Source organism: Rhea pennata, chromosome 10 (genome assembly GCF_028389875.1).
Source record: "Rhea pennata isolate bPtePen1 chromosome 10, bPtePen1.pri, whole genome shotgun sequence".
Lineage (NCBI taxonomy): Eukaryota > Metazoa > Chordata > Aves > Rheiformes > Rheidae > Rhea > Rhea pennata.
In genome coordinates, this window is record NC_084672.1 from 23,652,437 (window position 1) to 23,672,221 (window position 19,785).

At 45.6% G+C, this 19,785-nt stretch overlaps 1 protein-coding gene across 7 annotated transcripts in view; it reads left to right on the forward strand.

Annotated features, from left to right (window-relative positions):
- MYO9A (myosin IXA) overlaps positions 1 to 19,785 on the forward strand; it is a 192,414-nt gene that overhangs the window by 142,759 nt on the left and 29,870 nt on the right. For 5 of the 7 annotated variants that reach the window (XM_062583530.1, XM_062583529.1, XM_062583531.1 and 2 more), the window contains 7 exons: positions 865 to 984; positions 5,502 to 5,577; positions 9,449 to 9,592; positions 10,461 to 10,500; positions 12,450 to 12,572; positions 16,892 to 16,972; positions 18,233 to 18,343. In XM_062583530.1, coding sequence (XP_062439514.1) covers positions 865 to 984; positions 5,502 to 5,577; positions 9,449 to 9,592; positions 10,461 to 10,500; positions 12,450 to 12,572; positions 16,892 to 16,972; positions 18,233 to 18,343 — 695 coding nt within the window. The remainder of the gene's footprint in view (positions 1 to 864; positions 985 to 5,501; positions 5,578 to 9,448; positions 9,593 to 10,460; positions 10,501 to 12,449; positions 12,573 to 16,891; positions 16,973 to 18,232; positions 18,344 to 19,785) is intronic. The other 2 variants (XM_062583533.1, XM_062583534.1) reach the window with 1 other exon arrangement.

The window sequence follows — 19,785 nt, forward strand, 5'->3', positions numbered from 1 at the left end:
CAGCTCGGTCCTTTCTGATGGTTTAATGCGTTGGTGGTAAATACTTCAATATATGCTGACATAAGGTAACTCCTCAGCGACCTCAACACCCCTTGGCGGGAGCGTGACATTTCCTATGGTTCTTCCGAGTTCCCTGAGCATTCCCGTGGCGGTGGAGAGGTGTTGTAACATCTCGCCCCCGCCGGCTGCTCGCCGCTGGGCTGCCGAAGTCGTCCCGGCCTCGCCGAGGCGGCTTCCTCGCCACCTCCTTCCAGCCCGGACGCAATCCCAGCCCCGATCTGGTCTACCTTGTCCTTTTGAGGAACGCCGGGCTCTGGTTAATGCTGAGGAATTTCTGTTTCGAATGGTAACGTCTCGGCAATACGCGGTACCAGATCGGGTTTGGAGGCGGCCGCGTCGGCGAGCGTCTGCGCAGGAAACCGCAGCTGACGGCTGGCAGGAGCGAGGCGAGGATTTTGCCCGGCGTGGTTAACAAAAGTCGAGATTTGCGCAACCTCTTTTCGTTGCTATTTGGTGTCCAAACAATCCTGGAGCTCCGCGCTCTGGCTCGCAAAGATCTTACGGCCGTTAGAGCAACGGAGCTGGTGTCTCCCGCAGTCCGCGGGAAATACCCGGGCGGTCCCGGGGCCGACGGGCTCCTCTGGGGCCGAGCGCCAAAGCTTCCTCGCCGGCCCGCGCGGCGCGGTGCCCTGTCTAGAGGTAGCTGGCGTTAAGCGGTGTTGCGGGAACCGCTGCGAGGCCGAGCGCCGCGTTGGACCCCGGCGCCCTGGGGCCGTCGGCAGCGTTGCTCTTTGCTCTCTCCTGATTTCTGCTCACGTAATCTTTCTCTTCTCTCCGTTTTTTGTTTTCGTTTTGCTTCCCAAGGGCATGATGATGCAGTGCCGTGTGCGGTTTTGAAAAGTGTGGATAGTTTTAGCTTTCTCCATCACCCAGTCCATCAGAGGAGCTTAGAGATCCTGCAGAGATGCAAGGACGAGAAGTACAGTAAGGCTCCATATCCCGCCGCCCTCTCTGACCCCACACTCACGTCAGGAAATGGAAACCAGGTGCATTCGGGCTAGCGAGGGTGAAAACGCGCGAGGAAACCCCCCCGGGAAAGCCTGCTGCCCTGCGCAGCCGGCCTTCCCAAAGCGAGGGGTGCAGGGCGCCTGCCTGTTGAAAATCAGGCAGAGCTTTAAGAGGAAACTCAAATGCAACCCCGTGTCTCTTCAGATACTGGATCGTTTTGCCGGTCCTTGCCCAGTTTACCTGCTGACGTAAGTCAGGATGCTGAAGCGAGGGGTTTTTACCATTTATCACGCCGTGCGGTAAGAAGTTCGAAGCGCTGCAGAGCCACGAGCAATATTCCTGGCTGAGGCTCGGTAGCCGCTTGAGCTCGACTTGCACCTTGCAGCCAGATCTTGGTCTTTCAATGAAATTTTTTAATTTTTTTTTTAATTCCACCTGCATTAATTTCATCAGGCTTTTAAAAAGAGCATTAGCTTGAGAATATACCTAGATTGTTTCCAAGGGTTTTTACTTAAATGAAAGCATTGGGCAACTTTTTTTTTCTTTTCTTAATGTATATAGAAAGGGTGGGTAACGATGCACTTGGTCTCCGTTTCTCTCTCTCTCTCTCTCTCTCCTTCCCTCCCCCGTTACATAATAAATTCATTTTGCATGACCCTACGGACACTCCTGCCTGCGCTACTAATTGCTACGGCCGGGCTGCCCCTGCGGGGAGGAGAAGGGAGTCCGGCCGCGGAGCCGGCGGGTCGCCCGGGGTCCGCCGCGCTGCGCCGCGCCGCGCCGGCCGGCGAGAGCCGCTCGCCCTGCGGTCGTTTCGCTCGGGCGGCCGGCGGAGACCGCGACCGGACCGTAATTCCAGGAGCTGCCTTACCGCTTTCAGGGAGCGGTGATAAAACGGCAACGCCAACTTTGAAAAGGGAGCATATATACGTACGTATATACTTACATACGTAGGTATGTATGTGTTTATACATGGAGTTGGTGCTTGTGTTTTTAGCCCTGTCGGTTCTGTGCCGTTATTCTCCTCCTCCATTTGGCGTACCAAAGCTTACAGGACTAGAGCGTTGCTACAAGCAGCCTTAACGGGCAATTTTGGTGCCCAGATTGCTGCCTTGAAAATCATGCAACTTATGCCTGAATGCAAAATGCAGAGATTTGCTTTACAGAATCGAGCACGGTAAGTACAGTACTTGCATGTTAACTCTCCGCAAATATGTGTTTCCTGTTAGGACTCTTAGATTGGATTTCTCTTCTCGGCTCCCTGCAGCGGGGAGCATCGGGGGAGCAGAGGAAGCGTTTTAATTCCTAGTGTAGGCTTCTACCTTCGTTTTCTTTTCCTACAGTTTCCTACTGTTATTCCTTACTACTACGAGAAAATACAAAGCAGTAAGGCAAACGTGACAGTAGAGTTTCCTAATTAAGTGACTTCATTGCTGATAAACTCTTAAAAGGCTGATGATTATCAATAAAGTGATTTTAATCGCAGGTAAGGTTTTGTAAGTTAGCAATAGGAGAGGTTCAGGGGTTTTTAGTTCACGATTTGCTTAAATACGAAGAGGGAAACCCGTGCGACCAAAGAGTTGTGCTTAAATAGAGCCCTAATTTAACGTAAAGCGGGGAAGTCACATGTAAATATATTGCTGTTGAGTCCAACGTTTGAAAAATTGGCTTAACGCGGTGCAGTGCCACTGGCACTCGGCTTTTCCTACAGGTCCGGCGAAGTTGCATCCTTGACATCCCCGGCCGAATCTCTTACTGATCAATGTTCCCACGCGGCGGGTCGGCTGGGTGTTATCCGCGGCTCGTCTCGGTGAGGGCGGATCGTCCGGTAGGCAGGTCGGTCCATCTTTCTGAAGCTGCTGCAGAAAGGGGAACGTGTTTTTGGAGATCACAGTGATTTTATTCGTGCAGCGTAGAGCAGATCGGCGTTTCGGCCTGCCCCCGAGCTGGGCATAGGGGACCAGTGGTCGCTACTCATGCCTCTTATTTTTTTTGCTTGCAGAGTGTTCGTATGTGCAGTTTATTAATACATATTCAGTATTCAGGATCCTCAAAGCCTCGTGCAAATCATCTGATTAAAGCTTTTTTTTGCTTTTAATTTAAAAAAAAAAAAAAAACAAAAAAAAAAAAAAAAAACAAAACACTCTTCTCCTGGAAAAGGGCTGCCTCAATAAGCCCAAAATAGAAGTCTCCTTTTCCCAGTCAATGCCGAGTCCCATTTTGCTACAGCTTTGTCTTCATAATTTCAGCCTGGCTCGTTTGGGTAGACAGTGGTTTTGGCTTTTTCTTTCGGGGATTTCTTTGGTGGGAAAGACAAAGAAGAAGGACAGACTTTATTCTAGAAAGGAGGGACCAAAAAAAAAATCTTTGAAATAACAGTGAAAGCCTTTTTTTCATAAGCATTATAGTCAAAAACATTTTAAAGAAAATGAGATGCTTCATTTTAAAGGGGCCTTCTGTGAGTTAATGGGAAAGTATCCAGGAATATATACTATATAAAAAGACAGATACACAGCTAGACATTATGTACTGGTTACTGTAGTAAATAATTTTAAGTTTACCCACGTCTCTTCAGCACTATAAACAGTGATCTGTGCCACTGCTACACTGCAAAACTATTTTAGAAATACTGCGGTATTTTGAGCAGAATTTCAGTTTACCGTACGAAATCCGTATGATAGCTGCGTATGTATTTCGTTACTCGAACGTGCTTTGAATCAGCGGCCGGAAGGAATAAAGATACCTGAGGGGAAATGTCTGTGCATCGGCTCATACTGGAAGCCCAGGGCAGCTGTTTGAGTTTACTCCCTTTTCCCCTTATAATCTTTCTCCAGAGAAGCAAATATTAAAATAAATAAATAAATAAAAGCAGGAGGAGGAAGATACCTAAAACAGTGCCTAAAAATCCCATGCCTCTAGCAAAATTGATGCACTTTGTTAGCCTTAAAGCTTTACGGTCTTGGTCTTGGGCTCTAAAATCGGAACTCAGTTTTTCCAAGAAGTTTCTAGCTGCAAATTCCAGGTTATTCTCATTTCTTCTTTCTTTCAAAGCAAGACTGACGGCCACTCTTTCTGCCTTGTGTCGAGGATGGTCGTTCCCGCTGTCATCTCAGACGGTGGAAACACCTGGCTTTCCTGTGCTCTAAGGAAGAAACTTTTCAAGGGGAAATGCAAGTCTCGAAACACACGAAAGGTCCCTCCCGAGCAGGGGAACGTAACAGAGATGATGGCTTAAACTGCCGCGAGGGAGATTTAAAAGGGAGTTTCGTACTCTAGGCGTAGTGAAGCGCTTGACTAAATTGCCTGGCTTGCTTTTCCAGAATCCGCAGGGATAGAGATTCCCAAACCTTTGGAGCGGTAGCTTTGGTCCTGCCCTGGAGCAGAGGGAAGAGCTGGCAGCGCCTTCCTGAACTTCTTCCAGATTTCTAGGATCTTTGGCTTCTTGCCCCTTAGGATTTTGAAGATCCTCACTCTTTATTAACATGCTTTGGGGTTTCATCTCCGAGTTCAAGCTCCTTTTCTTTTGCAAAGGGCCAAAGTAAAAGCCACCGTGTTAAATGAAATCATACTGGCACGACTGGCTCAAGTCCTTGCCTGTTTTCTTCTGCGTTGGTCTTTAGAGAAGATCCTTATGGCAACTTCTACCCCGGCAACAGAGGTCTATGGAAGTGATAAATGTGAGGAGGGGCTATATTACTCTTTCTTCCCATCCTGTTACAAACTATGATTTAGACTGCCTTCATTTTGGAGGGTTTTTCCCCTGAAATTTTGTTCCACTGCAGAAATAGCAGGCTAAAAGAATACATACTTCTGCAGTGTCAAGTGAGCTCTACAATGTTTTCTCTCTCACAGCGGTTAAAAATGGCTTGGCTGTTTTCCTGTCAAACTCCAGTTTGTCAGGTCTTTAAATATACGCATTTCCGTGACTTGTAAGGTATTTTGTTTTCCTCAAAAAATGCCTTCTGTCAGAGCTTGGTTGCAAAACATTTCCACTTCTTGAGAAGATAACAGGGGAAGGATCTGCTCTTGTAGGCTGCAGAACTGTTGCATTGTAGCTTCCTTGGTTATTTCTCATACGTGATGCGCTAGAGCTAGCCATCTGAGAAGATACGGTTGAGTAAGCCACGGGGCTTACGGCAGGCGGGTGAGCTGCTACCCCGGTGCTCCCCGGCAGTGGTGGCAGCCGTTTGCTTTGCCCCCTTCAGCTCTGCAAGCCCGTCGCTAGCAAAACGCGTGGGAGGGAAAGTAGTACGCGTGAGCCAGCAGCGTTACTCCTAAGGTTGCATACCGCGTGGCAAGCAAAGGGGTTGAGCTTAGCTGGTGAAGGATAGGGCAGCAACCACGACACCTCCTTGGCGCCCGTGTCCGTGCCCAGCATGTGCCGTGACGAGTACATCCTCCTCCTCACCCTAGTCAACGCTAAGCTACGGCCGTGCTCGCTGCCCCTCGGTGAAGAGCCAGGTGAAACCTTTGTTTTTGATGTGCTGCTTTAGGTATCACTCGGAAGAGCCCACGAACGCCCCTTTCAGACCTTCAGGGAGCTAACACCATCAACGAGAGAACCCAGCGGTAAGTCTGCAAGGAGGTCTCAGAGGGGAGAATATCGCGTGTTGTTATGAGTGACCGCAGTAATGGTCCTCCAGCTTGCTTTTTTTTTTTTTTTAATTTTGTTGTCTTTTCCTTCTTTCCCTGTCACATGGTCCTATCTAAATGTCTTTACCTGACTTAACAGCAGACACGGAACCCAACTTGCCTGTGTTGAAAGGCAGTGATTCTAAGTGATGGTGATGTGCGAGGTGGTAAGAAGCATGCAAAAAAAAAAAAAAAAAAAAAAAAAAAAAGAATGAATGAATGTGCCAATAGCAAGGAAATAAGAATTTGTCGAGGCTTTTTCTCGAGACAAAAAGATGATGGTTTTTGTGTATGGAACCGCCTGCAAGAAGTCTGGTGCCTCCAGGCTCTGCTTTGTGTGGAGGACCCAGAAAGTTGTGAGGCTTGAAATGGAAAATTTTCAAACGTTTGCTTGCTGTGCAGATTTGTTAAGGGAAAATCAAGGGAAACCTGATGACTAGCATGAAGGTAATTCTGATGATTGGCGAGTTCCTTAATGCACAGGAGCTCTTCTACCTCTCCGTCGTATTACAGCATGTGAATTTGAGTTTAGTTGTTTTCACAACTTACAAGCTTTTTTATTATTTTTTTTTAATCCTTCCTTGGTAATTCAGGCCATTCAAGCAACTACTGAATGAAGATTTTTTCTTGTGAGTCAGCTATGTGCTTCAAGAGTGCTTCAGAGCATCTGTGCCCCTTCTGCAAAAAGTTCTCCAAATTCACTTCAGAATTAAGCTTCTTGTGAAGCAAAAGCGTCCCCATTTCAAAGGGAAACCTGGATTCTAATCCTTAAATCCTGTAAATTCGTAATTTTTCAACACTTTCCTCAAGTTTTGTGCAGAATTCCAGCTTGCAAAAAATCACCCTACCCTATTGTGTCTTCAGAACCAGCGTTCAATATTTCTAGCTCCTCTGGTTGCACAGGTCTCCCTAAAGGTGAGGTAATGTGAAACTTCTTCTGCGCAGAGATCTTCGCGTAGAGATAAGAGGAGCTCTGCTGTCGGAAATGTTGCCACTGAGATGCGAGATGGAGCCCGTGCCACGTTTCCATAGCTGTACTGTCGCAGTAGGCTGAAGAAGGATGAGGTTGCTTGTTGAGAGAAAGCCTTCAGATGGGATGTTGGTGGCCAGCCCCATCCCACTTAACAGATTTGTTCTCTTTTCTGAACGTACACATCAAACCCCAGAGGTGTGCTTGGTGGTGGATATGCCTGCCAGTGTTTTTCTAGCCCAGAATATTTCCGTTACCTTAGCAAGGGTCCATCGCTGGTGCTTTTTGGTGGTAAAGGCAGAGAATTCCTACTGTCACATCAGAGTAGCAGGGAGCAAGAAAAATATATTTGTTTACTCCTTGCTGTGGAGTTCAGTCTATGGTCAACTGTATTTATTTGGCTTAAAACAAGCCAGCATAGCAAACAAATTCCCTTAAATGTCCAGAAGATCAAGGGTAATGACTGTTGTGGTTTTTCTTCCTTCATCCTCAGCAGCTGTGTCCTAACAACTGGTTCCCCTCAGAGTAAGGGCAGACAGTTATTCCTTGCACAGGGCTGACATATTTGCAGTGATTGACAGAGAAAATATTTATGGAGGCATCACAAGGACTATGTTTCTCCTGGTGTGGCTCCTCAGCAGCATGTTGCATAATCTTTGGTTCCTGTATATACAATAAGTGACTGGTCCCCGAGTATCTGAGCCCCATCCTTCCAGAAGTGCAAATCAGAATGTAACCTCTCATTAAGATCTTTAAAATCCAGAAAGCACTTTAGGAATAGGCACGCAATTTTAGCATCACCTGTTGCAGATGGTCTTGATCTGAAGGCGCACGACTTTATAGAAAGTAGGTATAAATTGCACTTGTCAAATAGGGAGGGGTCGCAACAGAAATAAAGGTGGTGCGCATAGAAAAAAAAACTACTTGAAAACAGATGCTATTTAATTATCCGTCTGTTCAGAGTTGCACTGCTATGACTTCCCAGTGCTTTCTAACAGATAGGCCAGTAAGCAATTTAGAGCGCTAAATTAACCAGAGGAATTTTCTTTCAAAGCGCTCTCGTTATCCTGTGGCTGCTGCTAAGTCTGCGCTGTAGCTCCGGCCCGCAGGATCGCCTAGGGCATCCTTCTGAAAGCAGATCCGAGGCATGACTTCATGCCGGAAGTAGCCGAGCAGGGCTTTACCGAGCAATGCGTGCTCCTCAGATCTCCTCCGAAGAAAGTGCCTGTGTGGTTGACACATGCTGTTACGGCAGCTGGAGGAAAGCTGGCTTCAGGAAAGCATCAGAAGGACAGCTATGCCTTCAAATTGCCTTCAGCAGCCGTTGCGTAATTAAAACCACGCCGTCGCTAACCAAAAGCTCTCGGGCTGTCTGTTTTCATGCAGCAGAAACCATTTGCTGTTCATTGATGTCTTAAGAGTGAAAAGGCAGGTGTTGACCCATCGGGCTTGAAACAGCCCGTTCTGCTTGGTGGGACGATGAACCTCCTGAGTGACCGAACGGCGGACCCTGTGTGTGTCAGTTAGGAACGAATAGAGTTACCCTCATAGAGTTACGTGGGGCTTTCTGGGGTTTCCTATTCTTTAATCTTGTTCAGAATCCATATAACCACATCCTGCGCCAAGGCAGAGCGCGCTCTGCTGTCACCCCGGATTAATGAGGGGGTTGCAGTTCCTGAAAGTGGCCACTGAGGTTTCGTGGTCCTGGTCAACTTGTGATTTTCCCCAGCAAGTAGGAAGTTTTTGACAGCTAGGACCTTTATTGTATAAAGGCAAAGAAGGTGGGATGGTGAGATACTAAAAGAGATATTTAAAGATAGATGCTAAATAAATTAGATATCAAGCTAAATTTCTTCTTAAAGCTTCTTGGTGGCCTTTCTGGAATCGAAAGGCTGGCTTTAAAAAATAATTAAAAAAAATGATAAGTTCTAGAGCACAGTTTACTGTGATTCATCCTTTCTTTTGACAGTAGTATGTGTCAAAATACAGATTTAACAGAAGCTAGGAAAGACTTTGAGAAGCAGTGGGTTAAGACAGTAAGAGAACTTGTATCGATTACTGCAGGGTCACATTGCTCCAAGGCTCTGGCTACAGACTTTCAGAGTTGGCTAAAGTGACAGGTTTTCAGTCTTGCTTCTTTCTTTCAGTCTAGCTGTTGCTGATATTTCCCCTTCCTCCAGATGAAGACTTTAAGGGCTGTTTCATTGGGGAACCTCAGAAGACAGCGATGCCTGCCTGAGACCCCATTTAAATGACCACGTTCTTCAGGACCTGGCCAGGAGACTGCTTTACTGCTCTCCTCCATGCGTTCAGTCTCTTCCTACTCCTTTTTCTTCTGCCTATAATAGTTCTGGTGGTTTGGCAGACCCCACGTCCTACCTGGATCTGCAGTTTTCTCATACAACCATTTTTGCAGGGCTGGAAAAGCCCCTGAGCTTATTGCACCAAGAGAGAGGCCTTGCTTAACCCCCAGGAATCAGAGGGAGGCCCCGCAGGCATCCGCAGACCCAAGTTGTCTGCCGGAGAGAGCTGGATGTTGTTATTCTCATGACGATAGTTAGATCTGTTTATGCATATTTGATTTTTAAAATGTGATTAACTAACTGATTGCTTTACATGTTGTGTCTGGCATTGTGAACTTGCCGTGTGGGAGTGAATGACTAGTGAAGAGAATAAACTTGTGATTGTCATTTTCTAATGAATTATTTTATAATCTGCCAGTTTAGATTTGATTTGTAAATAAAGGCTTTCTGCACTTCATTTTATATATATTAAAAAAATGTTTTTTGTACATCTCCGTGAAAGCGTGTGTTGTGACTGCCCCGCTTTGCATTTCAGTGATGCCTACGGAGTCGGCTGGAACGGCAGGATGGGGATTCGGCACAGCAGACTCTCCAGCCCGAGCTCTTTCCTAGACAAAGATGGGATATTCGTTAATTCGACCAACAGCAAGCTGCTGGAAAGGGCCCACGGCATTCTCATGTTAGTACAAAAGGATGGGATTTTTGGCTTTATTCCTGGAGTATAATAAACCACATGGGTAAATAGCCACAATAAATGAATATGTTTCTAGCTTAAAAAAAGAAAAAAAATATTCAGAGCTCTAAGTGGACTAGGACATTGCAAGGTTGGGTCAAAGCAACCTCAGTAGGTTCTGTGTATCTGATTTTATTCAGTCTCTTATCATTCATTTGCAATGACAGGCACAGGGAAGTGAGAGAGGGAGTGAGGAATGAATCTTCCGGTCAGACCAGTCTCAAGATATGACAGTGATGTTATACAGTAACATTGTTTAACGTGATATTAATGTTTCCATTACAAATTAGATGTGGAAATGACATTGGTGAGTCATGCTACATGCTCATCCGAAGTTTCGGAAGCCCTTGCCAGAGCACTTGGAGTTAACGTGTGACGCGGGAAAGCAGGGCGGTCATTGGTTTTGCGGTGCCTCTCCCCTGCCCACCCCATCACTTCTGATGTAACCACTCGTTTTAATCGGATACCTTCCCTTTAAACACGTACAACTAAATCTGTAAGCCTGCTTTGCAGACTGCAGAAGAAATGTAGTTGCAGTACAGATTATGGGAAGCAGTTGCTTAAGGTGATTTTTGAAGTGGTTATTTCATAAATTCCTGTTGTGTCCATTTTTCTGGACCTTGTGTTACGTTTATTGCTTGTACAGTGTCAAAAACGCATTTCTGTCCTTTGACTTGGATATGTCAGGACTAACGCAAAAGAGACTGATTTCTCAGTGGCCAAATCTGAGCTGTCCTGTCACAACAGCGAACGCACAGCCTCCAGTCTGCGGTTGTACGCTTGGATTAATACGGGCCATTTCTTGTCTCCGCAGGCGAAATAAGAACTTCAAAGCCAAACCCAATCTCCCAAAGGTGAGAGACAAGCAACGTTTTTACCTCTTCTGCTGCTAGGTTAAAACTGTGGGTACAATGTTGAAATGCTAATGTGCGTGTAAGGAAAATTGCTCGTTTCTAGTCCAAGACCTTTGGCAAATCAGCTCTGGCCTGCTCCCTTCGGCGCTCTTTTTCTATAAAACCGAAGGGTTGCAAAGCGTGGTAGCGGTGATCTGCGCTGGGAGAGGGCTGTGTGAGCTCCTGCCTCCTTCTTTCTCTGTTGAACTTTGATAATTAAGTCTCCAAATTGAAATAAGTGAATAAGTTTTGCAAGATGTATTTGACAGAGAGATTTTCAGGATGATACAGATTTTATCTGAAGAAAATCTCTGCAATTAACTAATTCCACTCTGATTACAGTATTGCTGCATAATATATTTGATTTGTAGTGCCTGTTACCTTTGAACTGCTTGTCCAGTTTTCCATCTTGGCTGCATTTATTATGCTCCAAGACACAAGATGCAAAGAGATGTGTTGTGCGTAACTGGAAGAATAATGTTTTCTGTGGCCGATGCGGATATTACTTTGGCAGTCGGAGAGTGTCTGGCTGATGCTGCCTGTCTTCTGATGATAATTTTACTTGCTTAAAAGTGAACAACATGATATAAATATATGGAAGAAATGGTACTTTCTTGCTGTGTAGCCCCATAACTTTCACTGGAGAGAGCTGCTGTGTGCCGTGGCCCTTTCCCTGGCCTTGGACCGTAGCAGTGGTGCAACTCTGTGATGGTGAAAGAGCAGAAGCCTGGATAATGGCAGAGTGGAGCTGGTGCCAGTTTCCACCAGAATGACGTACTCGCCCAAAACCCATTTCTTGCCCATAATGAAATGACCTCTGGAAAAAAAGAGAGCGCTTGGCTGAGCTGCAGGCCACGCAAGCTGCTCTGGTGTCCTTCCTTCAGTCTTCCTGTAGCGCTGATGCCAGTGTTGGAGCACCTCTGTGCTAGAAGATGTATAACTTGTATGCAGATAACGCCTTTGGTTAGCACTCCAGACGGGCGTTATTAAATAGTTTTCCGTCCTTCTCAGTTGTCTGTTAGCCTGCAAAGCGTTAAGGCTGACTAGCTCTCATTCATCTTGGGTATCTTCCTCTCCTGCAGGAATGCAAGGAGCAACCTTTAGTTTTACCATTCTCTGTTGCATACTGATTGCACCTGGAGAGGCCCAGAAACAATTAATAAAATTACTGTTAATTAATAGTGAATAAGTTGGGAGTGATGAAGCAGCCATTTCATAGTAGTTGTAAGGAAAGGAGATACTAGTGGGATAGACTTTTTGGACTAATATTTTGTTCTCAGCATTCACTGTTCTGACTCAGTCCAGTGGAAACCTCCACTGGCTTTAGTGTCTGTGTTTTTCAAGCAAACCAGGTTCCGCCTTGGAGTGTCTCATCCTCAGACACTTACTCTTCACAGGTCTAAGCTGAGATACTTCAGTCTCGCTGGCGAGCATGTGTTTTCCATCTACAGCTTCCTATTCACATTAGTGCAACTGCAGGGCCTGCTGCTTACATCTGATAGCTCATTTTCTGCATGTGTATGATGATTATTTGCAGTGACCGTAGTTGGAGGTGGTTGTTACCATTCCATCAAAATAATGAACAAAGGGGTGACTTTTCAGTGGTGTTTGTGTTTGCTTGCAGCTGACCATTAGTGTGTAGCAGAGACAAACTTCACATGGTCAAGGATCCCCTTGGCAAGTCCTCTGAGGCCAAGGGAAGCTTGGGGGAATGTGATCCAGTGAATCTGGCTCTGGCCAAAATGGGGTAGAGCTAACTTGTTCCTTGATATTTCCCATTGAGTAGAGTGGTTACCCTAAGGAAGCCCTGCAGAAGACAGGTATAAAGAGGAGTGTAAAGGATAGCTTCATAACAAGGTCTGATTGCTGCTGTATTTACAAAGAACAAAATAACTCTCTCTCTTTGACAGCATATGTTGGACGTGAAATCCCTCAAGCACCTGACTAACCTGACGCTGCATGATCGCATCACAAAATCTCTGCTCCATCTCCACAAGAAGAAAAAACCACCCAGCATCAGTGCCCAGTTCCAGGTAATTGAGTTTCATGTTTGCTCTGAAGACAGAGAGGTGTTAGAGAGAGATTTTTATCGATTTAACAGCAAGTACCTGCTTGGGCTCCCAAGGGTACATAGGAGAGCTTGTAGGCGCAGTGCCATCGTGTCTTCTGCACCATTTAAGACATGAATTCGACTATGGATATGGTTTGGATAAGCTATGAGGGAATGCAGAAACCTGCAGGTATCCAACTGATATAAAACAGAAACAAGAGTTAAACTGGATGTTACGGTGTGTGGGGAGAGGATGTGCTGAAACGGGAATGAGGTAGGGTGTGAGGAGGAGGTGAAGAACAGTGAGATTTTCAGCTAGGGGTGGTCTGGAAGGACGGTGCTGGGGAAAAAGGCAGTTAACTTGGTTGTAAAATCAGGGTGGGCAAAGCAGCAGGCGAAATACTGTATGGGACCTGGCAGAGGGATGGATTGATTCTGGTCTCTGCCCCGTCTGTGATTTTTTTTTTTAATACCTTTGACGTGGTTGCATATTTTATCAGGCGTAGTTATTTATACAGCATGAATCTCTCTCCACCAGTGTGTGTATGCCTTGTTCTTTGGCACCTTGCTTTCAAAGCAATCGTATCATGGTATTTCCTGTGTAGGGTCTATGAACAGTAAAATTTGGGAACGTTAGCATTTTAGAGCACGTTTACTTGCATTCTCTGTCGGGAAGTCAGTCTTTTTTTTTTGTCAGTTAGACTGTGCATCTTGATAGGCGCTGAAAGGTCAAAATCTTGCTGTGTTATCCCAAGGCACATACAGGGATTCTGAGAAGAGATCGATACCAACCCTTGCTGCGTTGCCAATGCTCTGCACCACTAGCCTTCCCTGCGAATAGCTACAGCTAAAATAATTCTCCAATAAGCGCATCAGGGCTTGGAAATTGCCACAGGACTTTTACGGTACAAGCCAGATGCCCAAATATGTGGTAACATTAGAAAGCAGCATTTCAGTGAAAATCAGTTTCGAAGAAAGTCTGTTGTGTTTTTTACTTTGCTTTTTGGAGAAGTTCATTTTTAGGAAGTGTCTGTGCATAAATTTGGATAAGACTAAGTAAATACATATGCATGCACATACACACATATATATATGTGTGCGTGTATATATATATATAATTTGCAGAATGTGTGTCTGCATGTGTATTGAGCTTAGTCTAGTCTGATGGTATGCTGGTTAAAATATAACTTCTTCAGAGTGTCGTTAATACTATACCGTGGAGCGGTTGAAAAGAGAACGTCTTGGAATGAAATGCATTCCTGAAACCTATTCATCCTGCAAGTGAAATTCTAAAAAGTGTCACTGTACATGGTTGGGATTCCTATATGTTTCCTAGCGTACAAAAATAAGTAGCAAAAAGACCTCTGAGCATTGTAAGGATTCCCTCCCTACCCCCACGCCGCAGAGCAATTTATTGAAATGCCGAGCGCTGCCTTACGGTTTCTGAAGTTCACTCGCAGCGACTGGGCAGCCCGGGAGCGGCGCCTGGCTGCAAACAGCGTGTCCTCTTCTAAACGAACAAAAACGTGTTCAAGTCGGAGTCAGGACAGCAGCACACTGGCTCCTTGTGTTACTGCCTGGTTCTCCTTTTAGAAAAATGCAGGGCACTGCCACCCTAATTTCATTAAACACTCATAAGAGAGAAGCATTTCCTCTGGAGACCAGCCTGGTGCAAGCCTGCAAGATAGCTTTTTATCAAGAGCATGCTAATAAAATTGCGGCGCGTGGAATTGGGTCACAGACAGGAAACACAGATGTTTTCTATCATGCATTTTTGCTGATAAATGCTGCCTCGTGGCTAATGCCCGAGCTTACGGCTGTGCTGTCTCGTATTGATTTTAAATGTGCCGAAGATTATTGCAACCTACGGGCGAAATACCTCTGAAAGCAGCGTACGTACGCGCAGCCAGCTGGTGAGGGCAAGGTTAAAAGCGGAAATGCTGCTGCAGTGCACGGCGTTAGTGCTTGTGAGTCACAGGTGTCTTCATTAGGGGACGCTTTAGGAGCGGCGACGGCTTCCTCGGCTGAGAAACTAGCCTGCCGGCAACTGAACTGAAATGCAGAGATTTATGTTCTCCCCTCTCGCTCTGCTGGTGATGCTCAGATGGGAAGGAGCCTGCCCTTCCTCGCGCGGGATAACGCGGAGATGATTAATCCCGCACTAGAAGGATGAGTAAAAGTGGTGAAAGAGCGCGTGGTGGTGAAGTTTGCCGGGCAGAGGATAAAGAAGAGTTAATCCAGGGACTTTGCCTGTACTTTACGGATTCCTGATGATAAGGGCCTAACAGATGGGGGTGTGTGTGTGTGTGCATGCGTGTGTGTAGGGGGAACCATCTGCCGCGTGCAGATTATTGATGGTTGTTGATGACGGGAAGAATCACGCCAGCATCCTCTGTTCTGTAGCTGCGAATCGTGCGGTGCTCTCAAAAGCTGCGCCTTGCCCGGGTCTCCAGAAATTCCCCCATGCCTAAAGCCAGTCTGTTTTTCTTGGGCACCTTGGTGGCACTGCTGAGAGGTGAACCCCTGGCGACACCGGATGTGGGACCGCTTTATCTCATGCGGGCGCCCAGCATGGGAGAAGAGAGCATGGCTGAGATTTTTTTTTTTTTTTTTTTATACAGCACTGGCCAGAGCCAATCTACATAGCAGATTATTTGTTAATGAGATGTTTTTATTATTTATTTTTTATTTTTTTGTAAGTGATTTAAACGTACCTGTCAACAGAAGGCCATGGGCAATAAATCTATGACCGTGCGAGCCAGCTGGGGTTTGCTGCTTTGCAGCCTCTTCCCTGGACCGGCAGCGGCAAGGCAGCTTTAATGGTCTGCAGGAGCGCAGCTGCCCTGCACGTGCGCGTTTAATTGATTGCTCTTACCCAGAGCACTGTTACTGTACGTAGCAAATGCCTATAAACATGAAAGGTTTCCCGTAAAGATGTCTTTAAAGTGATCAGAAGTAAAATAAAAGGGTACGTGCGCACAGATTTTTTTAGCTGGAGTGCTTCTTATTACGCGCTGGTGCACACGGTTTTATGAGTATATGTATTCATAAAAGTGTAACTGTATGTTTATAGTAAATATACAACCGAAAATCTCTGAAACCTCTGGGTTTCAGGAGCTATTAAAATCAAGTGGGCACCACAAATAGTCAGCGCCCTGTCAGCAACAGGCTCAGCCCTTAGAGACGTTCAGAGCAGTTGCACGGGGGAGCTGCGGTGAAGGAGTCCAACCGGGCGCCGCGTGGCCCGCGGGTGGCTCCGTGTCCTCGGCCAAGGTGGTGTTAGTCAGGGAGCTTGTGCTTCGCTGCAGGAGAGGTTTGCGAGCTGGAGGCGTCCCTCCGAATGACGTTCGCCGGAGCTGTTGTAAATGGAAGTGACACCAAGACTTCTACGCCCTACATTTTTAATAATCGTGCAGAAATTAGGGGAAATATTACTGTTGTTAAATCTTGGTGTTATAAATGACCCATATTTATTGCAGGACATGATAAGAAACGGGCATCTAGAAAAGCGTTGGTTCTCAGGAGACACAACTGCATTTCAGCAGAAGAATATGGCCAAAGATATAGCAACTTTGAAACTATTCTTATCTGAAAACAAGTTATGGCATGTTTAGGGTTCACCAGCTTGAAAATTTGTTGTAAATTCAGTTATTTGAAAGAGTGGGAAGTTGCTCAGAAAAAAGAGAACAGGCAAACTATGGGAAGTGAATATTAGAGAAAGCTGCCAGATCTTCCCATTGCAAAGCTATCATGAAGAGAATTCACTTCTATGCCAACAATAATGTTTTTACAATAATAATAATAATAATAATAAAGGCAGGAACAGATGCTGCATGGAATCATTTTTGAAAGAGGAAAACCGTTTAAAGAACATCAGTGACTGTACTGTATCCCACAAATGTTTGCTAGATAGTTATCTTGGAGCTCCCACTCAAATCTATAAATGGATCGTTGGGGTGAAATGGGAAATGACTTTGGGCTCCAAAGACTGATGAAAAGGGATTGAAGACTGGGGACTACCTTGAAGTGCAGTTCTTCATGATGTGCCGCTATGGATGTAATTTCTGTCGGAGCCTCAGCCAAGCAGAAGCATATTTGTCTCTAGCTAATTTGTTGGATACAAAGCAGTAACAACCAAGTTGTAGGATGTCTGAAATGCTCGTTTTGGGGAATGAGTTCCTGTCTGCCTGGTTTCCTCATCATTTGTTCAAAATTTTGTTTTCTGATTCAAGTGCCTGGATTTTCATTATCCTCCCTGCTCTCATCCCCGTTTCCCGGTTTAAGATGTACTCTCTCTTGCAGGCATCGCTCAACAAGCTGATGGAGACTCTTGGGCAGGCAGAACCTTATTTTGTCAAGTGCATTCGCTCCAATGCTGAAAAGGTAAAAGCTGACCTCTGAAATGGCGCTGCTGAAGGCTCGGGTACAAAACAGCTTCTCAGCCCTCGCTCGTGCATAGACTAGTTCCCTCTCTGACTGTCTTGGAGATCAGACAGCCCACTGGAAACCCATAATGTGTTGAGATTTTGCAAGCAGAAACCTTGCCAGTTCCAGCGGTAGGGTACAGCCGGCTCAACCTGCTGTTGAATCAGAAGCTCAAAGCGATGTGCCCTACAATTTTATCCAGCATGCGCATGTTGTGCTGTCTTACCGTAGACTAGTTAAATTCCTAGGACTTTGGAAAAGTCCTTCTGCAGCACAGCCACTGGATTGGCGAGAAAGTAAATGAAGTGACTTACTAGGATTGGAGCTCTCCTTTCGTTCCCAAGGTCCTGCTTGAAATGTGCAGCGTCTTGAGAGTCTTTTATAAATAGCTAAACGTTCGAGCTGAGCTAAAAACTGCTGCACCGCTGAATTTGGATTTAAAAGGTGCTTGTTAAAGCATATGCCGTATCATTTGGGGATAGAATCGTTCTTGATAAAGTGCATTGGCTTTTCCTGTAGTTACAGAAATAAGTATATGAAAACTCTTTAGTAAACCAAATTGACTCCTTCAAAGTTTCTGCCGCCTGTCGGAGAGATTTACAGGCCTGTGAATCCATTTTTGCCATCACTGAGCCCTGAAGTGTGTTTCTTTAGGTAGAATAATTTTTTTCTGTTTGGAAGAGCAGGTCCTTTCAGAATCAACCACGTTATCCCCACTGACTTGGCAGTGCATCGTATTTCATTAATACGACTTCAAAGGGCTGGTTTGTCTCATGGCCTAGGGACCCTTATTTTAAAAAGGAGGTTGTTGTCACGCTTTCTTTTGGGCTAATCCTTTGTAGTTTTACCCAGACATTAAAAAACAACAGATGAAGCTTTATGCCTAGTAGATATTTTCATCTCTCCCTCCCTTACCCGCTGGCTCTGCTGTTGATGGGAATCCAAAGAAGTGTTCTCTTCTAGACCATAGCTTTATGTCTAGTTGGATACATTGGAAAGTCACCTCTGTCTGATGACTGTTCAGAAAAAACAGGATTCAACCTTGGCAGTGGTAGTTCCCGGGAAACCACGTTGCCTCTTTCTCTTTACGTCGTTGCCAATATGGATGTCACGCCAGATGCGTTACATGTGCTGAATCAGTTTGCCCGTCCACGCACTTAAAAGCGGTCGGAGTTAAAGGAAATATTTGCTCATCATTGGCCGGTTTTTCCCTTGCAGCTCCCGCTGCGGTTCAGCGATAGCCTGGTGCTCAGGCAGCTGCGGTACACAGGAATGCTGGAGACGGTTCGGATTCGCCAGTCAGGATACAGCTGCAAATACTCCTTCCAGGTTGGATAAAACGTTTTCGGCCTTTAGCCACCTTTATCGTCATTATCCCAGTTGTCTGCACAGTGCTAGCTTGTAAGCGCATTCTTGTTTTTTTTATGAGGGAATGAATTTATGCCTTGTGCAAGACAGCGTAATTGGCCACGGTCAGGCGTGGAGTAATGATGCGCTGTGCTGCTGCACCTAATCTCCAGCCTGCTCTTCTAGACCTAAGCAAAGGCTAGACGCCCCTCTGCAGATAACGTGACATTTTTCTAAATGCAGACATGTTTTTTCACAACCTGTACTTCCATCTTTTTGCACAAAACCGTATCTAATTTGCACGCACACTCACGGGCGTGTTTTGAAATCAGCCACCCCGTGTGCTTGGGATCAGTGAATTTGCTCAAGCTCTTTTGATGAAATGAGGTGCCACAGCTTGTCTTTCAAGGACCAAATTTTCTACTGCACCTCCCCAGATCATTTAGTGTTATCTCTGCAGAGGGAAAACTGGAAATTCTTTCTAATGACACTGGATCCCCGTCTAAGCTGGTCCAAGCCAACAAAATGGACCAGTGAAGTTTGGGGATTCCTTAGTTCCACGTCAGAAGTTTTATGAATGCTTTGGGAAAATCCTCCTCTGGGTGGACCAGACAGCTGACAAATTCTCATCATCTCACCTTAAGCCTCCTGTTGGTCACTGAGAGATAGATAGATAGATTTTTTTTCTTTTTTCTTTTCTTTTTTTTTTTTTTTTTTTTTTTTTTTTGCTACTCATTTATTTTGTTTCCTTTGGGATGGCGTTCGTCCCATGGTGTCAGTGCTGACTGCACCTCTTCAGGAGGATGGTCAGCATCCTCCAGAACTGCTCATTCCGGAGAAATCCAACTTTTTATATTTTCAACTCTTCCGTGTTTTTGCCAGGTTTTGTGCATATGTCAGTTCATTTGTGATTTGCTGTTCCCCATCGGTTTCCTGCTGGCAGCTACTTTTGGCCAGATGTCACGTCCTGTGCAGCAGCTGTTTAGAAGGAAAGACCGCTCGATTTTTTTTGCAGGGAGCGTGAATCCCCTTTTTACCTGGGAGGATCTCTTCTCCAGTACCTCCGCTCTTTGAGTTATCGCAGCAGTAACTGATGAAGCAATCTCCTGCCTGATGTGCTTTGCAGAATCTGGTAACTCCCTACTGCAGTGACCATATCTGAGGATTTTTTCAAACATTTTTGACTCAGAATTACCTCGCTTGGGCAGACTCTGCTCCCATGCTGAAAAACATTTGATCGTTCCCAGGCCTCTGCTTTGATAGGCTTCGCATGCGGTGTTGAACTACAGAAGGTTCGAACGGAGGAACCTGTGTTTTCTAGTGTGAAAAATACACTCTCTTCTTCTACTCACTTTACTCACTTGACAGATTCTGTTTCATGTGGCTGGTACAGCAAATCACTTCTTTTTTTTTTTTTTTTTTTT